General features: G+C 38.4%; 3 protein-coding genes and 1 long non-coding RNA gene across 4 annotated transcripts; 1 reads left to right on the forward strand and 3 right to left on the reverse strand.

Annotated features, from left to right (window-relative positions):
* The first annotated feature begins 3,291 nt into the window (after window positions 1-3,291).
* LOC125202215 (uncharacterized) lies at window positions 3,292-4,089 on the forward strand. The gene is made up of 2 exons (XR_007173061.2): window positions 3,292-3,348; window positions 3,820-4,089. It is a non-coding gene; the product is annotated as an uncharacterized LOC125202215 (long non-coding RNA).
* Window positions 4,090-15,500: 11,411 nt separating this feature from the next.
* On the reverse strand, window positions 15,501-16,811 carry LOC125195647 (putative late blight resistance protein homolog R1B-16). The gene is made up of 2 exons (XM_089065112.1): window positions 15,973-16,811; window positions 15,501-15,816 (listed from the first exon to the last, which is right to left on the reverse strand). The coding sequence occupies exons 1-2, from the start codon at window positions 16,809-16,811 to the stop codon at window positions 15,501-15,503; spliced, it is 1,155 nt and encodes a 384-aa protein (XP_088921238.1).
* Window positions 16,812-16,878: 67 nt separating this feature from the next.
* LOC125195654 (putative late blight resistance protein homolog R1B-12) lies at window positions 16,879-17,862 on the reverse strand. Its single transcript, XM_048093799.1, has one exon. The coding sequence runs from the start codon at window positions 17,860-17,862 to the stop codon at window positions 16,879-16,881; it is 984 nt and encodes a 327-aa protein (XP_047949756.1).
* An 8-nt stretch (window positions 17,863-17,870) lies between these two features.
* On the reverse strand, window positions 17,871-18,799 carry LOC148932457 (uncharacterized). Its single transcript, XM_089065113.1, has one exon. The coding sequence runs from the start codon at window positions 18,771-18,773 to the stop codon at window positions 17,871-17,873; it is 903 nt and encodes a 300-aa protein (XP_088921239.1). The 5' UTR covers window positions 18,774-18,799.
* Window positions 18,800-20,841: the final 2,042 nt, after the last annotated feature.

The raw sequence follows: 20,841 nt of genomic DNA on the forward strand, positions 1-20,841 counted from the left end.
ACTTTACTCTTTCTTACTTTATTCTCTCTACATCTCTCTACTTTTTTCATTTCCTACTTTACTCTTCATTTACTTAGCTCATCTAACATAATTTTTCTTAAACTTCGTGCCGAAAAATTCATTACTATGGAACGGAGGAAGTACTACCTCCGTCCCCTAAAATTTGCTACACTTTGACCCGACATGGGTTTTAAGAAATGTAATGGAAAGTGAGTTGAAAAAGTTGGTGGGATGTGGGTCCTACTTTTAAAGTATTAGTTTTATAATAAAATGTGAGTAGGAATGAGTTAGTGGAATATGGGGTCCACTACCAAAAATAGTAAAAGTGAAGTGTATCAAATTTTTAGGGACGGACCAAAATAGTAAACTATATCAAATTTTCAGGGACAGAGGTAGTAGTATTTATTAGCTGACGGACGATAAAAAAAATGAGATACTCCTTATTAGCAGATTACTATGGAACGGACGGACGATAAAAAAAATGAGATACTCCTTATTAGCAGATTACTATGGAACGGAGGAAGTACTCCCTCCGTCCCAGAGAAGTTGGCGTACTTTGAAAATGGTACGGGATTTTAGGAGGTTTTGTTTTGTGTGTTAAATGGAGAGAGAAAATATAATTTTTATATTCATGTGAGAGAGAACTTTTTCCAAAAAGGGAAATGTGACATCTTTTGTGGGACAAACTAAAAAGGAAAGTGTGTCAACTTCTCTGGGACGGAGGGAGTAGTATTTATTAGCTGACTGACGATAAAAAAAAATTAGATATTTATTAGCAGATTGAAGTAATATATACTTCTAGTTACTGTGTTTTATTTAGTTGAGTTTGAATGCAACCACTAATTATAGTAGTATGAATTTGTGAAAAAGCCGATTATCACAAATTTTGTATTATCTTAAAATGTAGTGCTTCGTAGGAAAATTAATTCTTTCTAGTTACTCACTTGAGATATAACATGCTATTTTACCTATTGTGTGTTCCATTTAAATCCAAGTATTACCTTTTTTCTTGGATTCGAATATCTAGTTTTCAAATTTACTTATAAAATTGTTATATTAGGATTCACTAATCAAATTAGGTTTCATCAAATTTTCATATACTATTAATTAAAATTGATTATTAGGTCTATTATTCTATCACATCGCCAACACAAAGGTCGGACGAAGTTGCACCGAGGAAATAGACCACCAACTTTTTTTTTTTTTGATAAACAGAAAAGGCTCGAGCCGGTCAGCAGCGAGCAAAGGTTCAAGACAAGCTGCCTAAAGCCAAGCCGCAAAAACCAAAAACAGAAAAGTACAACGATATCTCAAACTAACACCAACAAATCGGCTAATACGCAGAACTCCCAAAGAGCCAAAGAAACAACCAGAGCAGCAACACAAACAAACCTGGTAACAATCTTCACTCCAAAACCTGAAGTCTTGCACTTGATCGATCGACATTTGTGTTGTGGGGGAGGTATGGACAGCCACTTATATTCCATAACATAAGTTGCAAAGATGGTCTTCTCTTTTCGGCCTCCCAGTTTGGCTTAAACTTTTGGAAAATCATTTTATTCTGTATGTTCCAGATCGACCAAGATATGATATAAAACATAGAGATCCACGTCTTCTTATCACCCTTTTGGAGAGGGGTGCCCATCCAAGAGAGGAAACACGCCATCGGGTCCTTAGGTAGGCATATGGATATGTTCCATCTATCACAACAATAGTACCACAATTGGCTTGAAAATCTGCAGCTAAAAATGATATGCTCCAAAGATTCTGAATCCTCATTGCAAAAGATGCATCGATCATCCTCAATTCCTGCTATGCCATGTCTGAACTGTAACGCCCCACTTTTTGAACCCTAATTTTCGAACCCTAAATTTTTTTTTTGTATTTAATGCTTTTAATGCCGTGAAGTCCGTTGATTAATTGCCGAGGTGAAATAACCTTTTTACGAGTTTGAGTTTGCGATGGCAAAATTACAAATTATAATTTAAATAAATTCTTTTCGCTGATGAATATTTATTGGACTCAATTCCGTGATGGATCCGATAAATTAAATAAATAATTAAAGTTTAATATTGTGAAAAAATAAACTATGGGTTACATATTTAAATAAAATACTAGTGTTGAAGCCCAAATTAATTTTCTATTCCTTGTCTTGACCACCAAGACTTTCCTTAGATGCAATTTTAAATAAATATTCTGCAGAAGATCTTCCTCCTCCTCCCTAACGTGATTTTCCTCTTTCTCCCATTTAATCTGCAAAGGAAATATACCAAAGAAATTTATGATTAGTCAATCCCAATTACTTTGTGAAATCAATTACGCATTACACACCCATTTCCCACGCTCAATAACCGCTCCCCAACTCTGCAGAATCATCTCCAAAAATAAATCCTCAAACAATTATATTAATCCTCGTACCTTAATCTCTCCGCCTCACTCTCACAAACGCTCATCACAATTCTCACAAGGAGGCAGAGAAAGCAGCAAAAAGAATCCATCTTCTTCTCTCTCAATTCTGTTTCCATTGAGGTAATTACCCTTCCACGTTCTTTTTCACCACTTTCAACTTCTCCGAATCAAACTCATGGCAATTTTGGACAGAGTGGAGACAGAGAGTTGACGATCGTTGTTCAAGCCACACACACAATTCAATCCTCTGCTTGTCTCGATTTTCCTGTTAACAAGAGGTAATTTCAGAAATCTATCCTCCCCTTTTCCACCCAAATCCAATTCCATACTTGTGCATCTCATGGAACTAGTAACAGAAGCAAATCAATAATTCGAATATAAATCAAAGAACCGAACTTTAATTCATGAAATAAGAACTTATCTGCGGGGTTAATGGGGGCTGCTTCGAGGGATGAAAAAAAAACGATCTGCCGATCTGGACGGTGCGAACATCACAGCAGCGGTGACCGGTCAATTTGGTGCAGGAACGACAGAGCTCTAATTTCTGTAACTTTTGGCGTATTGGCCGACGGGATTTGTGTATTGATGTATGTAAGGAGTATAGGTGTGCATGTTTTAAAAGGAGTATACAGTACGTGTATTTCAATTATTATAATCTTTATAATTCTTTGATGTTTGTTTTAAAGTGGAGTATTTTTGGTCAGCAGTTATTTAAATGTGGACGGGGAGAAATTGTAACCATACCGAAAAAAAATAATCAAGGGGGAGAAATTGTAACCATACCGAAAAAAAAATAATCAAGCCTTAGGATACATGCATCTTAATTATTGTTTGATTCCTTGTGTTGATCTATGGGTTATTTTAATTTATAAAGGTGATATCTCACAAGTGAATCGTGACCGCAAGGGAAAGAATGTAATTTCAGATTGAGCAATCGAGGTGGGCTTTCTTTAAATAAGGACGTTGTCCTAAATGCTTTTATCAATGGGATGAAATTTGTGTTTATCATGCCTTGTTAAATTTTAACGTGCCTATCTGAGATGGCTGTTGCCATTTATTATTTAAATCGAATTCGGGTCCTTGTAGGGCCGCAAACCCTACTTGGATTAGTGTATACCTATGGTAGACCGTGTGTCAACGTATGGGTTGGCCGGTCTAGTGACTTGGTTTGTGGCCACATTCCAAGTCATGTATGAGCAGATATGGTAAACGTCTATGGGAAAATTGGTTGCGCAACCGCGATTTTGAACAATGGAATATTTTGGTGCATCGGGTATATCTAAATCTAAAACCCCGGTGGTTACCTGAAATTGGCATGATAAATATAAATATTTTTGATAACTAGTTTTCGGCATGAGTCCACTGAGTGCATCAAGTACTCAGCCCTGCATATATTTTCCTTATGTGCAGGTTGAGCGGCGACGAGCTTGGGGTGGTGTTGAGTCAAACCTTAATCATTGTTGGATTTATTTTGAACTCCGATGGGCGTCGTGTCTTCATACATGGCGTCACTCTTACTCTTGAATGCTTCCGCTGAATTATGACTATTTTTCCCCATTATGTCTTGAACCCTTTTTCACTCTTGGATTATCAATTATGATAGTTGTCGACTTTGGTTTTAAAACCTAGGCATTTACTCTGATTTCCTCTTGTTATTGAATGTTAATTATTTTTGTCAAACTCTTTATTGAAACCCTAGAAAATTATCCTTTCTTAAAGTCCCATTAGTCGCGACCACCCCGCATTCATTAACCCCAAAAAGGGCGGTTGTGACATGAACAATCTCTCTTTTGTGTTGAGCTTTCCTTGCAATACGAACCAAACATGTAGTTGAACTCTTGGTGGCATGAGATTACTCCAAGCGAGGCGCCCTTGCGATGTTCTAGGGTCCGCATCCTTCAAATTTCGGTTGACCTGCAAGACAAAGTTAGAAACAGAGAAACCCAAAGAATTGTGGAACGACCACACTCTCTCATCTCTCGTGTTTTCCCTCAGCTCAATTCGATTCACGGCAAGGTAAAGGTTCCCAAGGAGCTCATCTTCCCAGATAAAGAGTTTTCTTCTCCACTTCAACTGCCATTCTCATTTTCCTTCTTCCCATGTTCCCATATCTACAATAAGCTTATCCTTTTGGTTAGACAATGAGAAGAGTCTTGGAAAGAGGTTCTTTAGAGTATCTTTCCCTGTCCACCAGTCGTGCCAGAATCGGGTTTGGGCTCCATTCCCCACTTTTATCAACATGCCTTTTTCTGGCCACCTCTTGAATTTCTCTTCCAAAGCTTCTAAAATCTTATCTGACCCCAAATGCTCTCTGTGAACTCTTTCTTTCCTCGAAAGGCTCGCCGAAATAATTACACTTGTGAGTAGAATGAATAACTTCCTTCCATAGCGGCATTTGACTATCGGCAAATCTCCATCGCCATTTGAAAAGAAGGGATGCATTCTTCATATAGATATCTCCTGCCCCAAATCCACCTTGGTCTTTTGGTTTCTTAATGAGATCCCATCGAATCAAATGACCATCTCTTTCTCCAACCCCAACTTCGTCGGATATCAACACATAGCTCTGCTGAAATTGCTTGAAACAAAATTTTTCTCAGATCGGAGTTCTTTACTCTTTCTTCACATATTTACTTTTCATTTATTTTCTTTAATCTTTCTCAAACGCCATTTTCTTAAATACTAGTATGTCAAAAAAAAATACCTCAACTGATTACTCTTACTATTTTTGGAGTTAAAATATTTAATCAAAAGTTTTGGTTGATTTTCTAACGGATTTGACAATGAAAATGCAAATGCAACTGATGATGATGAGAAAGAGGCTACCAAGTTTCCAATAGACAGTAGTACATGTATGAAGAGATGATCAGACCCTTCGTTAAGCGAGAAAAAGAGCAAATTTTCATCCCTCTTCAGAGCATCCTCATCCATGCTCTTGCCAAAGAGCATGGGTATGGGCCCGGACTCACATTTATTAATTTTTTACTCTCTGCTCTTCCCCAAAAGCACAACACCCACATGCATGTTCTTCCACAAGAGCATGCTCAAGATCCCACCATTCCATTATTTAATTTAAAGACTTCAATTACTAAAAACATTTCTACAATATAAAAGTACATTAAAAATACTTGAAAATTTTAAAAAAATATAAAAATTACATAATTAAATCCTAAAAAATAAAATACATAATTAAAATCCTACAAAGTAAAAATTACATAATTAAAGACTAAAAAATACCTCGTGGAAGACTAGTTCTCTGTCCCTGTACATACTTAAAATCCTAAAAAATAAAAATTATATAATTAAAATCCTACAAATTAAAAATTACATAATTAAAGGCTAAAAAATACCTCGTGGAAGACTAGTTCTCTGGCCCTATCCCCAATGTTTGTCGGATATCATTGTTATATCAACAAGTCCACATTGTCATAAAAATAGTCACATTTCTAAACTTAGAAAGTTTTTCTCTTATATTTTTTCCACTTTTTCTCATTTTTCTTATACTCTACCTACTTTCTCTCCGCATTTTTTTTATTTTATCTACTTTTTCTTATTCTTTCTTACTTTATTATTTTTTTATTAAAATTTGTGTCGTCCATAAATAAATGAGACTATTTTTTATGGAAGAAGAAAGTATTATAAAGACAAAACTATCCCTACAACCTATAACAATATCATAACTAATTTATTTACCGTTAACTGTGTCTTTTCATATATCTAGCTCAGTTATTTAATATTTTTGTATGCATTCTATTATTGTCCAATGTTTAATTTGGAAGTGTTATAATCGGGGCGTGATTTGAAACAAGAACAAGAACAATCGAAGCGAGAAGATTTTTCGTGGTTCGGTTTTGGCAAACCTACGTCCACGGGCAAGATGTGATTCACTCTTTATTGATGTGTGTATAAGGATGGATTACAACTCAAGAATTCTCGGTATCAAAACTCTATCACCTCTAATCTCACTCTGCTACAACAAAGCTAATCGAGCGAAAGAGATATGCCTTCTTGAATCTAGTATGTGTGTGTGATTACAGAGTTGTACAACTTATATACTCAACTCTCAACCTCTCGCAGCTTGTGGTCCCAGCTCAAGAGCTCACACTAACCACTCCTCATAACAGAAAACCGTTGCCAACTAGCTCCAGCTTTCCCAACTGATTTAACCAACCTTCTACCCTCTCTTGGCCGTTGATCCTCATGCATGAACATCCAACGGTCCCCAAAGTAGATGCATGGTTATATCTAACAAACTCCACCTTAAACATGACATCAACTTTGTGATCCTTGCCATATACCCTTGAGATCTATTCCTAGTGTCCCACCAGCTTACAGTACTTGAACTTCTCGACTGGCAATGGTTTTGTCAACATATCTGTAGCATTATGATTTGTTGAAACTTTAACCATCCTTACTTCCGCTTTCTGAACTTCTTCTCTGACAAAATGCATTCTTACATCAATGTGCTTACTCCTCTTGTGGAACACTTGGTGTTTTGCAAGTGACAAAGCACTACTGCTATCACAAAATATGTCCACAGCCTCTTGCCTTTCACCAAAATCCCCCGAAATTCCCTTCAACCACTTGGCCTCTTTGACTGCTTCTGTAATGGCAATATACTCGGCCTCTGTTGTTGATAGGGCCACCACATGTTGAAGCCCTGACTTCCAGCTCATAGCAGTGCCAAAAAGATTAAACACATAACCAGTTTGTGATCTTCGATTGTCTCTGTTAGAAGCATAATCCGAATCACAAAAACCCGTAAGAGCTCCACCTTGATGATCACTTTCTGCCCTGTACACCAGACCAAAATTGGATGCACCCTTGAGATATCTGAGCATCCATTTTAGTGCAGCCCAGTGTTGTCTTCCATGGTCAGCCATAAATCGACTAGTTACACTGATATCTTGAGCCAAATCTGGCCTAGTGCACAACATAGTGTACATGACACTTCCAATAATGTTTGCATATGGTATCTTACTGAGCTCCTTTCTTTCCTCATCAGTGCTCGGTTTCTGATTCATACTCAACTTTGAAGTGACTGGCAAGAGGAGTGTTGACTAATTTAGAATCATTCATCTGAAACTTCATCAACAACTTCTTGATATAGTCAGATTGAACCAGCCTCAGTTCTTTGTGCTTTCTTGATCTGAATATATCCATGCCTAGTATTCTTCTTGCCTCCCCTAAGTCCTTCATCTCAAACTTCATCTCCAAACCAGACTTCACCTTTTTTACTTCATCTATATTGGGTGCTGCCACCAATATCAACTACATACAAGAGAAGAAAAGCCACAACAACCCCTTTCCTTTCCTTGATGTATACACAGCTATCAAAATGAGATTTCCTTAAGCCCAAAGTGCAGATATGCTCATCAAACTTCATGTACCACTGCCTACTACTCTGCTTCAATCCATACAAGCTTTTCTTCAATAAGCAGACCATGCCTTCACTGCCTGGTGCTATGAAGCCCTCTGGTTGCCTCATATAAATTTTCTCTTCTAGGTCACCATGTAGGAATGCAGTTTTCACATCTAGTTGGTGCATTTTCCAATCATATTTTGCAACCAGAGCCAACAAGATCATGATGGAAGTATGCTTCACTACTGGGAAAAAACTTCATTAAAATCCACCCCCTCCTCTTGAGTGAAGCCTCTAGCTACAAGCCTAGCTTTATATCTGACACTTTCAGCCTCTCCAACCTCAATCTTTCTCTTGAAAATCCACTTGCAGCTGATAAGCTTTTGAGTACCAGGATTCTTAACCAGAATCCAAGTCCAATTCTTTAATAGGGACTCAATCTCTTCTCTCATAGCCTTCATCCATAATTCTCTATCTTTGCTTTTCATAGCTTCTGAGTAACTGGCAGGCTCTGAATGCTCTATAATCTCAGCAACACATAAGGCAAAAAAACTCATCTCATAGTCACTATATCTGGCTGGCCTCCTCCTGACCCTATCTCTTGCTAACATATACTCACTGTCAGCTCTTGGAGTTGGCTTAGATTGCTCACCCCCAGCCACATCAGTTAGAGGCACACCATCATTCTGAGTAGCTCTTTCTTCAGCAGCTGCAGATGTCTCAGCTCCACCTTAATCAGAATAATCAAAACTCACAGACCTCTGGCTATCTTGGAGCTGCTCTTGATCCTTCAGATAAGGCATGCAAGATTCATCAAAAATGACATCCCTGCTGATGACAATCTTCTGATTCCCCTTCTCTGTGCACCACAATCTGTAACCTTTTACTCCATGTTGATAGCCAATCATCACACATTTCAATGGCTCTGGGATCTAATTTCCCTTGCTTGCAGTGAGCATAGGCTCTACAGCCAAAAACTCTCATCTGATTATAATTGGTATCTCTTCCATACCATCTAGCATTTGGGATTTCATTTTCAATGGCAAAGGATGGAGAATTATTGATGAGTGTGGCTGCAGTAGTAACTGCCTCCCCCCAGAACTCCTTAGGCATACCAGATGAAAAAAGCATACATCTAACCTTTTCTAGAAGAGACCTGTTCATCCTCTCTGCCACACCATTCTGCTGTGGATTGGCTGGCACCTTTCTATGCCTTTTTATGCCATTTTCCTTGCAGGAACTCCCAAACTCCGAGGACAAGAACTCCAACCCATTGTCAGTCCTCAAACATTTTAGAACCTTGCCCTGTTCCATCTTCATCTCCTGGCACCATTCTCTAAATTTTTCAAAAGCTTGTGACTTCTCCTTGAGTATGTATATCCACACTTTTCTTGGGAAGTCACCTTCCTCCACCGATGGTGCTAGGCCGTGCAGGCCCCCAGAGATCAGAATGGGCATAGTCTAGGATGGCCTTTGAATTATGCTTCCCAACCTCAAAAGGTTGCTTCTTACTTTTACCCAGAATGCAAAACTCACAATTGTGTGGCCTTGTGGCCTGATCAGCCACCACCACACCCTTTTTTACCAGCTGCATCAGCCCAGATTTACCTATGTGTCCCAGCCTTCGATGCCACAACACAAGGTCACTTTTGAAAGCAACATTAGAAGAGCCAACAACTGTTTCAGCTATTAGGTAATATAGGCTATTTCTCTTTTCAGCATTCATCATCACTACCCCATTCTTAGACACAGTCATGCATCCATTCTCAGAGCTGAACTTAAAACCTTTTATTTCAAGCATGCCTAGAGATATGAGGTTTCTTTTAATATCAGGAATGTACCTGACTTGAGTAATGATCTTGATGGCCCCATCCTCTGTTCTGAGCCTTATATCCCCAATTCCTTTATAGAGCATACTTGATCATTCCCTAGCATCACTGAGCCCTCAGCTTCCTCAAGATTCTCAAACCAGCCTTTGTTGGAGCATATATGGAAGCTGCAGCCCGAGTCCATTATCCATGACTTCTCAATCCCAGCTTCCATTACATTCATGACATGAGCTACCTCATTTGCCACAGCAACATCATCCTGATTCTGAGTGACAGCTCCTTCACTCTGCTTCTTCTTCCATGAATAGCAATCTTTCTTAAGGTGACCGGGCTTCTTGCAGTAATGACAACTTCTTGTCTCCTTCCCAGATCCATCCGCTTGCTTTTGATGTTGAGGCTTCTGGTTTTGAGCAAACTTTTTCTTCTTTCCTTTGCTCTGACCCTTTACATTCAAAGCTTGGCAGGAGACAGAGTCTTGATTAGAGCTGGCCTTCCTCAGTTCTTTAGATTTGAGGGCGCATTGCACTTCTTCAAGAGTGATAGTCTTTTCCCTGCCATAGAGCATGGCATCCCTCAAATGATCAAAGCTCTTGGGTAGAGCGCTTAAGAGAATTATAGCCTTATCTTCATCCTCTAATTTGACGTCGATATTTTACAAATCATCCACCGATTTGTTAAACTCCTCCAATTGCTCCCCAATCGCCTTTTCTTCAACGAACTTAAAGGAGTACAGCTTCTGCTTCATGTACAATCAGTTCGCAAGCGACTTTGTCATGTGCAAGGCAGCGAGTTTTGACCAGATCCCAGCCGCAGTGGTTTCTTTCGACACCTCACGAAGCACATTATCGGCGAGGCAGAGGATGAGAACGCTATGTGCCTTCTCCAGCATTTCTTGCTTCTTCAATGCCGCTTTTTCATCGGCATCTTCTACTTCTTTCCCCTTATCCGCATCAACTTTGATCGCATCACCCAGACCCTGTTGGATCAACATGGCACGCATCTTGATGCGCCATAATCCAAAATCATTCTTTCCTGAGAATTTCTCAACATCGAACCTCGCAGAACTCATCTTCAACGATCCACGAAGCAACTGAGAAAACTGGATCTATCAAGAAACACCCCGATCTTTGAAGAGAAAACACCGATCAATGCACGCAATCAACGTTCCCAGCAGACGGCGCCACTTGTTATAATCGGGGCGCGATTTGAAACAAGAACAAGAACAATCAACGCAAGAAGATTTTACGTGGTTCGGTTTTGGCAAACCTACGTCCACAGGCAAGATGTGATTCACTCTTTATTGATGTGTGTATAAGGATGGATTACAACTCAAGAACTCTCGGTATCAAAAATCTATCACCTCTAATCTCACTCTGCTAAAACAAAGCTAATCAAGCGAAAGAGATATGCATTCTTGAATCTAGTGTGTGTGTGTGATTACGGAGTTGTACAAATTATATACTCAATTCTCAACCTCTCGCAGCTTGTGGTCCCAGCTCAAGAGCTCATGCTAACCACTCCTCATAACAGAAAACCGTTGCCAACTAGCTCCAGCTCTCCCAACTGATTTAACCAACCTTCTACCCTCTCTTGGCCGTTGATCCTCATGCATGAACATCCAATGGTCCCCAAAGTAGATGCATGGTTATATCTAACAGGAAGCTAGTGCTGAAAACTACTTAATTAATTAAAATTTTAAAAAAGGACAATACCTGTTAAATAACTAGTATTGCACATATAATTAATTTAATTTACATTTATTCAAGTTTATAAAAACAAAGCAATATTTGTGTTACACAAAACAAAAATAACTAATTTACTCTATTGATTATGTAGGCAACAACAATGTAATATACTCCCTCCGTCCCACTTAAGATGACACATTTTCCTTTTTAGTTTGTCCCAACTAAGATGACACATTTCCTTTTTTGGTAATTTTCTCTCTCCAATTAATACACTCAACCACTTTTTCTCACTCCTATTAAAATATCCACCTTCTTTATCTCTCTACTTTAATACTTACACACACCTTCTCTCTCCAATTAAACACTTTAACCAATAACTCATAAAATCCCGTGCCGGCTAAGCAATGTGTCATCTTAGCCGGGACGGAGGGAGTACATTAAAATAAAACTACATATATACATCATACACCATATAATTATAAATAATAAAAATAAAAATCATTTGTTTGGCCATACCAAACGTTTTTGCCAATACATTATATTCATCCAACATTTTTGTATTTGCACGCACAACTATTTTTGAGTGAAGATTCTTCACACTATTATTGTCCCAGTGTCCCTTAGAGCATCCCCAACGCTGTGGGTCGGGCCGCAAACCCCCAATTTTTTCTTTTTTTTTATATTTTTTTTCCTATTTATACCCATTTCTTCAACATTCTTCCATCAATTTCTCCATTTCTATCCTCTAAATTATTTCAACATTTTTTCTAGGACTTGTAATTTTTATTTTCTAGGATTTGTACATTTTTTTTCTAGGATTTGTAATTTTCTTTTTTCAACTGAACAATGAATTTTCGCGGTTTTAATTGTTCAATGTATTTTATTTTATGAGTAAAATAGGTTGGAGTTGAGAATAGTGCAAAATAATAGTTGTGGCCCGAGTTGAGGCCTGCAGAGTTAAAGGAGTTGTGGCATGAGACTCAAATTTAGGGGAAGGATGACGTGGAGGGGACTTGGAGCCTGGATTTGGGATGGGGTTTGGAATGCCCTTAAATATATATATATATATATATATATATATATATATATATATATATATATATATATATGCGACGTTCAATTCGTTTGAAAGATAATAGTTTAACCTTGGATTTTAAGACGCAGTTGACCGTTAATTTTTGATAGAATCGTGAATTATAGACCAAAACATATTGTTTGGTATCAAAAGATAACATGTTTAATGTATATAACCATTTCTTTTCTTTTTTTAGCAAATGTTAGGAATTAATTTTAGACTTTAGTCTTTGAAACAATTTTATCTTCTACATTTTCTCGATAAAGTGGAAGACTTGGAACAATTTAGATCATGGTGAGTAATAAAATACAAAGTCCAATACTACAAGATAATAAGAGATACTCCCTCCGTCCGCGAATGGGAGTCCCGTTTTTCCATTTTAGTCCGTCCGCGAATAAGAGTCCCGGTTGACTTTTACCATAAATAGTATTAGGGTCTTACCTTCCACTAACTCATTCCACTAAAACACAAGCAAAACAAATCATGAGCCCCCAGTTACATCCATTCCAAACCAAGCCCATTAGCTCAAGATTGAAATCCAAAACCAAGCCCAAATAAGAGAAGAAACCTCCACGCTCCGATGCCCGACTGTCTGAAACAAATTAAATAAAATCTCTCCCATTAATGTTTTGCAAAATAAACCGCATTGGATCTTCTAATTTCCGATCCATGTAACTTTGGAAATTATGCTTATTGCAGCCTCTAATGTAGTATTAGCTAGATATTAAAAAATTAAATACTTTGTGCATAATCAATAGTTATGTTTTAGTTTAACTCTCACACTTTATAAATTTTAAATTAGAACACAAACCATCAAGACCAAGGTTATTGGTAATGGGTGAAGGGAGTAATAAGAACCAACAACCCCAATAGCTAACTAAGGATTATAAACTACAGTAAAATTTAAATAACAATAAATCTCAATAATAGAAGAAACAAACCTTAGTAGCTGATTATAAAAAAATAAATCCTATCACCACAGTAGTAGTAAGATATTGAATAGTGTTTTTATATGGTGTAAAGACAGTTCCACACAAAACTAACAAGAACAAAGCGAGAAGAAATTGAAACTAAAAAAACAGTCCTCCAAAGAGGCTTGAGAGTTAAGACAATCCCCCCAGAGGTTAATACCATCCTAAACTATTTATTTCTCTGAACTAGGAAAGTAAAAGCAACTTAAAGATAAATAAGGAAAGAAATCCTCAAGGCTCAAACATGTTCAAACAATTTCCATAATAATGAAAATAATGTGAAGAGATAATGGAGATCTCTTGCTCTTGATACCATGTTCTCGATGGACAAATGAGTTCGCTCTACAAACGTTTCTATTAGAATTGGAAAATAAAGTGTAATTAGGTTTTAGTTTAGTCTTTATTTTCTGCCTAATAGGCATTTTATTGTAAATTGTAGTCAACAATTTCAAAATGTAGTCAATAAAGAAATTCCCCCTTTTCTCTTCTTTCTCACAATCGACGGTTTCTCTCATTGTTTCTTCTTCCTCCTTCCACGGAGGTTCTTCCATTATCTCTATTCAATTCTACATATTTTACATGGTATCAGTGACAAAAGCTTCTGCAATCTCTCTCTGATTTCTCTCATATCTCGATCTTCTCCGGTCGATCTTCTCCTATCGCGATGAACAATCGCAATCGAGCCTTATCTCCCGATCTATTTCCTTTTTTGTTCATGATGAACAATCGTGGTGATTTGTTGCCTCCGATCGACTGACCGCCAGCGAAAAAGTGTTGGATCTCCTCTCAGTTTTCTCTCTTCTCTCTCTGTTTTTTTTTCATTTCATTTTTTTGAATTCGATGATGGTTCTCTTATCTCTAGCATTGCCTACCCACGTGATGGAAGACCGATGTCCTTTCTGGCCCACACGTGAGGGGGCGTGTTAAATTCTCTAAATTCTGTCCCACATCGACTTGGTGATGATCCAATCTAATCTATATAAGTGTGGAAAACCCTCCCCCTTATGAGGCCTTTTAAGGGGTGAGTGGCCCATTTCGAATATGGTATCAGAGCGGGCCCAAGTCGATGATGGATTTCTCTTTATCTCTTATCTACCTCACGAGTGGAAGACCGATGTCCTTTCCGGCACACATCGATGATGGTTCTCTTATCTCTAGCATTGCCTACCCACGTGATGGAAGACCGATGTCCTTTCCGGCCCACACGTGAGGGGGCGTGTTAAATTCTCTAAATTCTGTCCCACATCGACTTGGTGATGATCCAATCTAATCTATATAAGTGTGGAAAACCCTCCCCCTTATGAGGCCTTTTAAGGGGTGAGTGGCCCATTTCTAATAGTTTCATTATCACGTAGACATTCCCATCGCTTCTATGTACTACTTGACGAGTAGTAACTTGAAAGTTTGGATTTGCTAAGGTTTGGAGCTCTTTGTTACTCCATCGTTCACCATTCCAAATGACGACAATATTCCAGTGACAAAAATTTGAGACTGCAGAACTGGCCTTCAACTGTTTCCCATTTGCCTGTTGTGAATCACCCATTTTTCAACTTGAGCTTCTAAAGAAGGGGCAGTGTGCTTACCTTTTCCAATATGTCTTCAATGCTACCATATTTTATTTCAAGAGTGAGACTCTTAAGAGAGTTTGGAAAGGTGAGATTTTGCAAAAAATCACAACTACGACGAAAGCAATAGCAGCTAAAGGATTCCAGCTTCTGCAGACGTCAGATGTTGTGGATGCAACTGTCATCATCGCGATACTCGGTTCCATCATCTTCGCGATAAAATAGTTCCAATTTTATGATATTGGGAATCCTACAAACCATCATCTCATCACACTTGAAATTACTTACTCCTTTGAGAGTTTGTAGATTCTCCGTAAATATAATGATGTCACTCGGAAAATCTTGGAGATGCAATGCTCCATTCCGGACATGAACATGCCTAAGTTGAGGCATGTTCCAAATTTCAACCGGTGCATTAATGTCTCTTGTAGAACGAGAAACAACTAAAGTTTGTAGACTCCAAGAGGAATTGGATTGAAGAAGGAAGTTGAGAGTGCCCATCAGAATAAACAACAAGAAGCCTCACTATGAATTCAAAATCTAATAGTAGTATATAATGCAAAAACAAATGGGGATATTATTATATATTGACAATCAAAGGATCTCACGAGTAACGCTCTATTTCAACTTTAAAGTTGCGATTTGCTAAGGTCATCAGAAAATGGTCCTCATCGTAGCTCTCGCTGAGGATAACGGAAACTTTAAAAGATATTTCTTCTTCTCCTTGTAATTCCTCTTGTTCCGCAACCATTCTCCTCGCACTTATCACTAATTCTTCATTGCAATGATGCATTCTCACGGATTTCAGTGTCGGGATTTCACCAAGTTCTGAAGGGAACTCCTTCAAAGATACCATGTAAAGACTAAGGTGCTCGAGGCATGGGAAGTGAGAGCTCTCCGTCATCCACCATTCCAAGCCACTACACGAGACAAGTTTCAAATATTTGAGACTGGGGAACTGGCCTTCCCCTGTTTCCCATTTGCCCGTTGTGAAAACTCCACCAGTCAACTTGAGCTTTTAAAGAAGGGGTAATGCACTTGACTTTTCCAATATGTCTTCAATTCTATTTATATACGTCGAAAGAGTCAGACTCTTAAGAGAGTGTGGAAAGGTAAGATTTTTCAACAAAGCACTCCTACCATGGCCTTTGCAACTGAGAGATTCAAGCTTTTGCAGACGTTCAACGTTGTGGAGACAATAGTCCTCATCATCACCAGAATCAATTCCCTTAGGTATGATGAAAAATAGTCCCAATTTCTTAATATTGGGAATTCTACGAACCATCATCTCATCACACTTGAAATTTATTACTCCTTTGAGGGTTTGTAGATTCTCCATGATCACAATGTTGTCACTCGGAGGATCTGGGAGATGCAATCCTCCACCACTGTGCCAGCCATAAACATAGAAATCGACATGCCTAAGTTGAGACATGTTCCAAATTTCAACCGGCACATACTTGTTTTCTGAGGACTTAGATCTCAGGATTGGTAGAGGATGAAGAATTAATGTCTGAAGGCACCAGAGGTGATTGATTGAAGAAGGAAGTTGGGAACCTTTTTTATGACAAATAGCAAGAAACCTCAAATTAACCAACTCGAACAATTCTCTCAGGGAATACTCATGTCCATTTTTTGGATGGGAAAATTTGTCATATGCTCGAAATGTCCTCAACAATCTTAAATCAGGCAACAATAGAACTCTTTCATAATCACTTAGATAGGAACGGACATGTGGTGTAGATCTCATGGCATCAAGGCCTTCCTTCTCTGAAGTGTTTCTCGGAATAACTACACGGCGTTGGATAGACGAGCCTAGAGGATTATGTTGCCCAACCACATGATAAAACCTCTCCTTTTCAGCTTCTCTCAAGCAAAGGTCCCTCAACAAATCATGGATTTTCAAGTACTTCATGCTTCCAGTTTTCCCGAACTCGTGAACAAGAATTAGATTTCTCGCAACCAATTCATCTAAGTACTCTTTAACTATTTGTTTCCAAACTTTTTCCATTTACTGGTTTTACAAATCCTTCAGAAACCCATAGCTTGATGAGTGTTGAGACTCGAATTTTACTATCCTCCTCAAACATTCCCATATTTACAAAGCACGGCTTAAGATAAATTGGCAAATGGTTGTAGTTCAACTTCAGTATTTTTAAGCAATGCTTATCATTTTCTAAATTCACTAGTGAATTTATGCTTCCCCTAATAGATTCCCAACATTCCGTGGATAGTTCCAATTTTTCAAGAAGGCCTCCCATCACAACTATTGATAATGGAAGTCCTCTGCAACTCTCGACAATCTTCTTTCCAATTTTCTCCAATTCTAAAGGACAACTTTTCCCCACAAACACAATTTTGTTAAACATATTCCAACTACTTTCTTCATTCATAAATTCCATTTCAAGGCTATGATTGTTATCCAATCGAGATCCCAAATTCGATAGCCTCATTGTCACCATTATCCAACTACCATTACTGTTGTTAGGTAAATAGCGTTGTTTCTTCTCCCATGCCTCAATACTCCACATATCACCCAACACAATTAGATACCTTCTATATAATAAACATTTGTGGCGTGATAGTCCTATTTCATCTTCTCTCATTTCATTCAATCTTTGTTTATTAGCCTGAGAAAGAATTTCACCAAGAAGTTCTTTTAAGTTAAATTGTTGAGAAATGGTAAACCAAGTGCATATATCAAAATGGTCACATATAGATGGATGTGCATAAACATTTGTGGCAAGAGTAGTCTTACCAATTCCTCCCATTCCTACGATCAGGATGACTTGGCGACCGGATTGTCCGTAAATGAGCTTCTCCATGAGTTGAATCTTGACATCATCAATGCCCACCATGGTTGTACTGTTCGGCCTAGAGAAAGAAGATGTTGAGGAACCACCAGAGACTTGTGTATGATCTTTGAGGGCAACGATCTCCATCACTTCTTTCTTGATCAAGTCCATGTCTTCTATCACCTTTTGCAAACTCTCATAAAACTATGCAGAGTTGAGGAATCAGAAGAGGCTGAGACTTGTATCGCTAGCTGATCTTTGATTGCGATGACCTCCATCATGTCTTTCTTGATCAAATCCAAATCCATGTCTTTTCTGAAATACGCCTGAGTCTCTGCATATGTTGAGGAATTAGCAGATGGCGAGACTTGTCTCTGCAACTGATCTTTGAATGCAAAAATCTCCATCACTTCATTCTTAAGAAAATCTACGTCTTCTGTGAAATCCACCACATAAGTCTTTTGATAAAGTGCATACTTTTTGTAATCAGCATATGCCAAGACTTCTCTCTCCAGCTGATCTTTGAATGCAAAAATCTCCATCACTCCATTCTTGATTAAATCCATGTGTTTTATCACCTTCACCACAGTCTTATACAAGTCTGCAGAATCTGAGACTTGTGTCTGCAGATGATATTTTGGTGTGAAGATCAAATCCATGTGTTTTGTCACCCTTTCTTTTACCAATTGAATATCTTGCATCAAATCCAGCAGAGTATTATACAAGTCTCTGCCTGCTGCAGATGTCGAGATATCTGAGACTTGTCTCAGCAGCATACCTTCTTTGACTGCAACGACCAAGTCCATATCTTCTATCACATTCCTCAAAGCCTCGTACAAGACTAAGACATCAGGACGAAGCAGTTCCACAATGTGAGACTCAATGACATCTTCAACCGCATAAACTGCATCAACGATGCGCATCTCCAACGGATCTGCCTCATCCCCCTCAGCATAAGGAGACTTATAACCTTCGAGAAATTCCTGCAAAAACATAACAATTTCAGTGAGAGATTCAACTTGTTTTTTTTCCATAGCAATCGGAGGGGAAGGATGATGCTCGATCTGATCCAAAATCTGCATAAGAGAAACAAGAGCTGCATAAGCCGCCATTGAAGATGAAGATAAGAATACGAAGAGTGGTGGAAATGCAAGGGGAGACTAACTTCACTATTTTTCAACTTTTAATGTTGAATGCTCCATGGGCCATGACTCATGTCATTGATATCAATGCTACTGATGGACTCCATTGTTATATCAACAAGTCCACACTTTCTTCATCACCACTCATCTTTGTTTGGCCCTTTTTATATAAGCGTGATGTTGCCAACTGAATGTACATGTATTTAAGTACATTCAATATTACACCTACCCTTCATATTATAAAAATACTCGTATTTTCTCTTTTTTCATTGTTCCACTTAAATTGGCTCAATTTATTTTTTAGCAAAAGATAATATTTTTTATTCCACTTTTTATTTTATTTTCTTTGTTTATTTTATTTTTTATTTTATTTTTTATTTTATTTTTACTTTATTCTTTCTCTACTACCTTACCCAAAAAAGTTGGGATCAAGTTTTGGAATATTTTATTGATATCAGAAAATACCATTCTAATACAAAATTTATTTATAAGTACCTCTAATCTTCTCTTGAGCTATCATACACACGTTATCTAAAATCTACATACATCTCAAGTAGTGAAATTCAACATTAAAAGAGGCCTAAATGTGAAAAAAAATCAAGTGAAAAGATTGAAGAATATGATCAATACCTCTACTCCTTGAGTAATCTTCAAGGCTTCTTCGTGTCATTAATGATTTCTGCAAGTTTGAAAGTCTAATGTGATTTATGGTTTTGGTGCAGGTAGCTTAATGTGTCTAAGATTGCAAAATGCTCATTAGATTTAAAATCTACTCCATCAGAATTCAATTTCACACATTACAAATCCCCTTTCACCATATTTGTAACAGCCGCCTCCTTAGAGTATAATAAATACGGCGACTGCTACCAAAACGGACTTAAAAGAAATAAATATAGGCCAAGGTTTCATTTAAAGAGATTTGACCAAAATATTTAAAGGAACTATCAGAGCAATAAGTTAACGGTTTAACCTAGAAGCTTTAATAAGTAAAAGAAAGATACCATAAACTACGATCAAATATCTCAAGAGTTTGACATAATTTCCCTTCCCTTTACTAGCTTGAATTCATTTATAGGAACTGCTTTAACAAAAGGGCTCGAACTACAGGGATCTGATACCTTCTTCCTTAGTCTGGGAGATCGTTATGTAGGCAGACAATCTTTCCTAGGTTGTTTCGATCCCAAAAGGGTTAAAAAAAAGAATCGAATCGGATCGACTCGACTGATATGATAGATGGAATGGTAGTTTGTGTTATGATTTAGTTAGGACCTTGTCTCCCTTTCGTTATCTTCCGCTCTCCTTGTATAGGTTGGGAAAGGGCCGGGTGGATTACCGGGGAGCCCCTCAATATAGAGCAAGTAAGCCTAAGTCGCGATGGACGAAAAAAGTGCTCTCTGAACCGAACGTGAAAGTCATTTTCCATCAGACGGCTGTTCCCGTAACTCTACTCTCGACTTGGATTATATATCCAAAGGGATCCGGAAGAGAACCCGCCAGGGGGATCACAACCCCTTGTCCATCAACAGCAGGACCAGACGTCCGCCCGGGCACCACCGTCTCCGCTGCTTGTTTACAAGGGGCTGGATTTAGTTAAAAGAGAAGAATGGCTCAACTCCTCGCTTTACGTTAGCGGACCTACAGGTCGGGCCGGGGCTCTGCGCTCTTTCTTTCTGTGTGGGACGATACCGGGGAGAGAAGGGAATGCTCTGAACACTTTCGTGTGCAGTTCCGCCCCCTTATCCCATGCTGAGTCACAGGCAGCGCCTCGAAAAGCACTTTTTATTCCAGTAACCAATCATAGGTCCCGAAAAGGCTTTCCCTCCACACGACTCTCTCCTCCCCGTTCGGTTTGTCAAAAAAAGGTCGCCTTTGGAATATGAGTAGGGCTCCTAGGTGGCGCGTTCGTGGAGGCAAACCGAAGGAAGAGCAAAAGGAAGGTTGGGTGCTTGTGGCATCTACTGCAACGCAAGCACCATTGTTCGCCACCACCCGAGAAGCAAAAGATTCG

The sequence above is a fragment of the Salvia hispanica genome, chromosome 2, assembly GCF_029641045.1.
Source record: "Salvia hispanica isolate PSC_SH4W2 chromosome 2, Shi_PSC_v1, whole genome shotgun sequence".
Lineage (NCBI taxonomy): Eukaryota > Viridiplantae > Streptophyta > Magnoliopsida > Lamiales > Lamiaceae > Salvia > Salvia hispanica.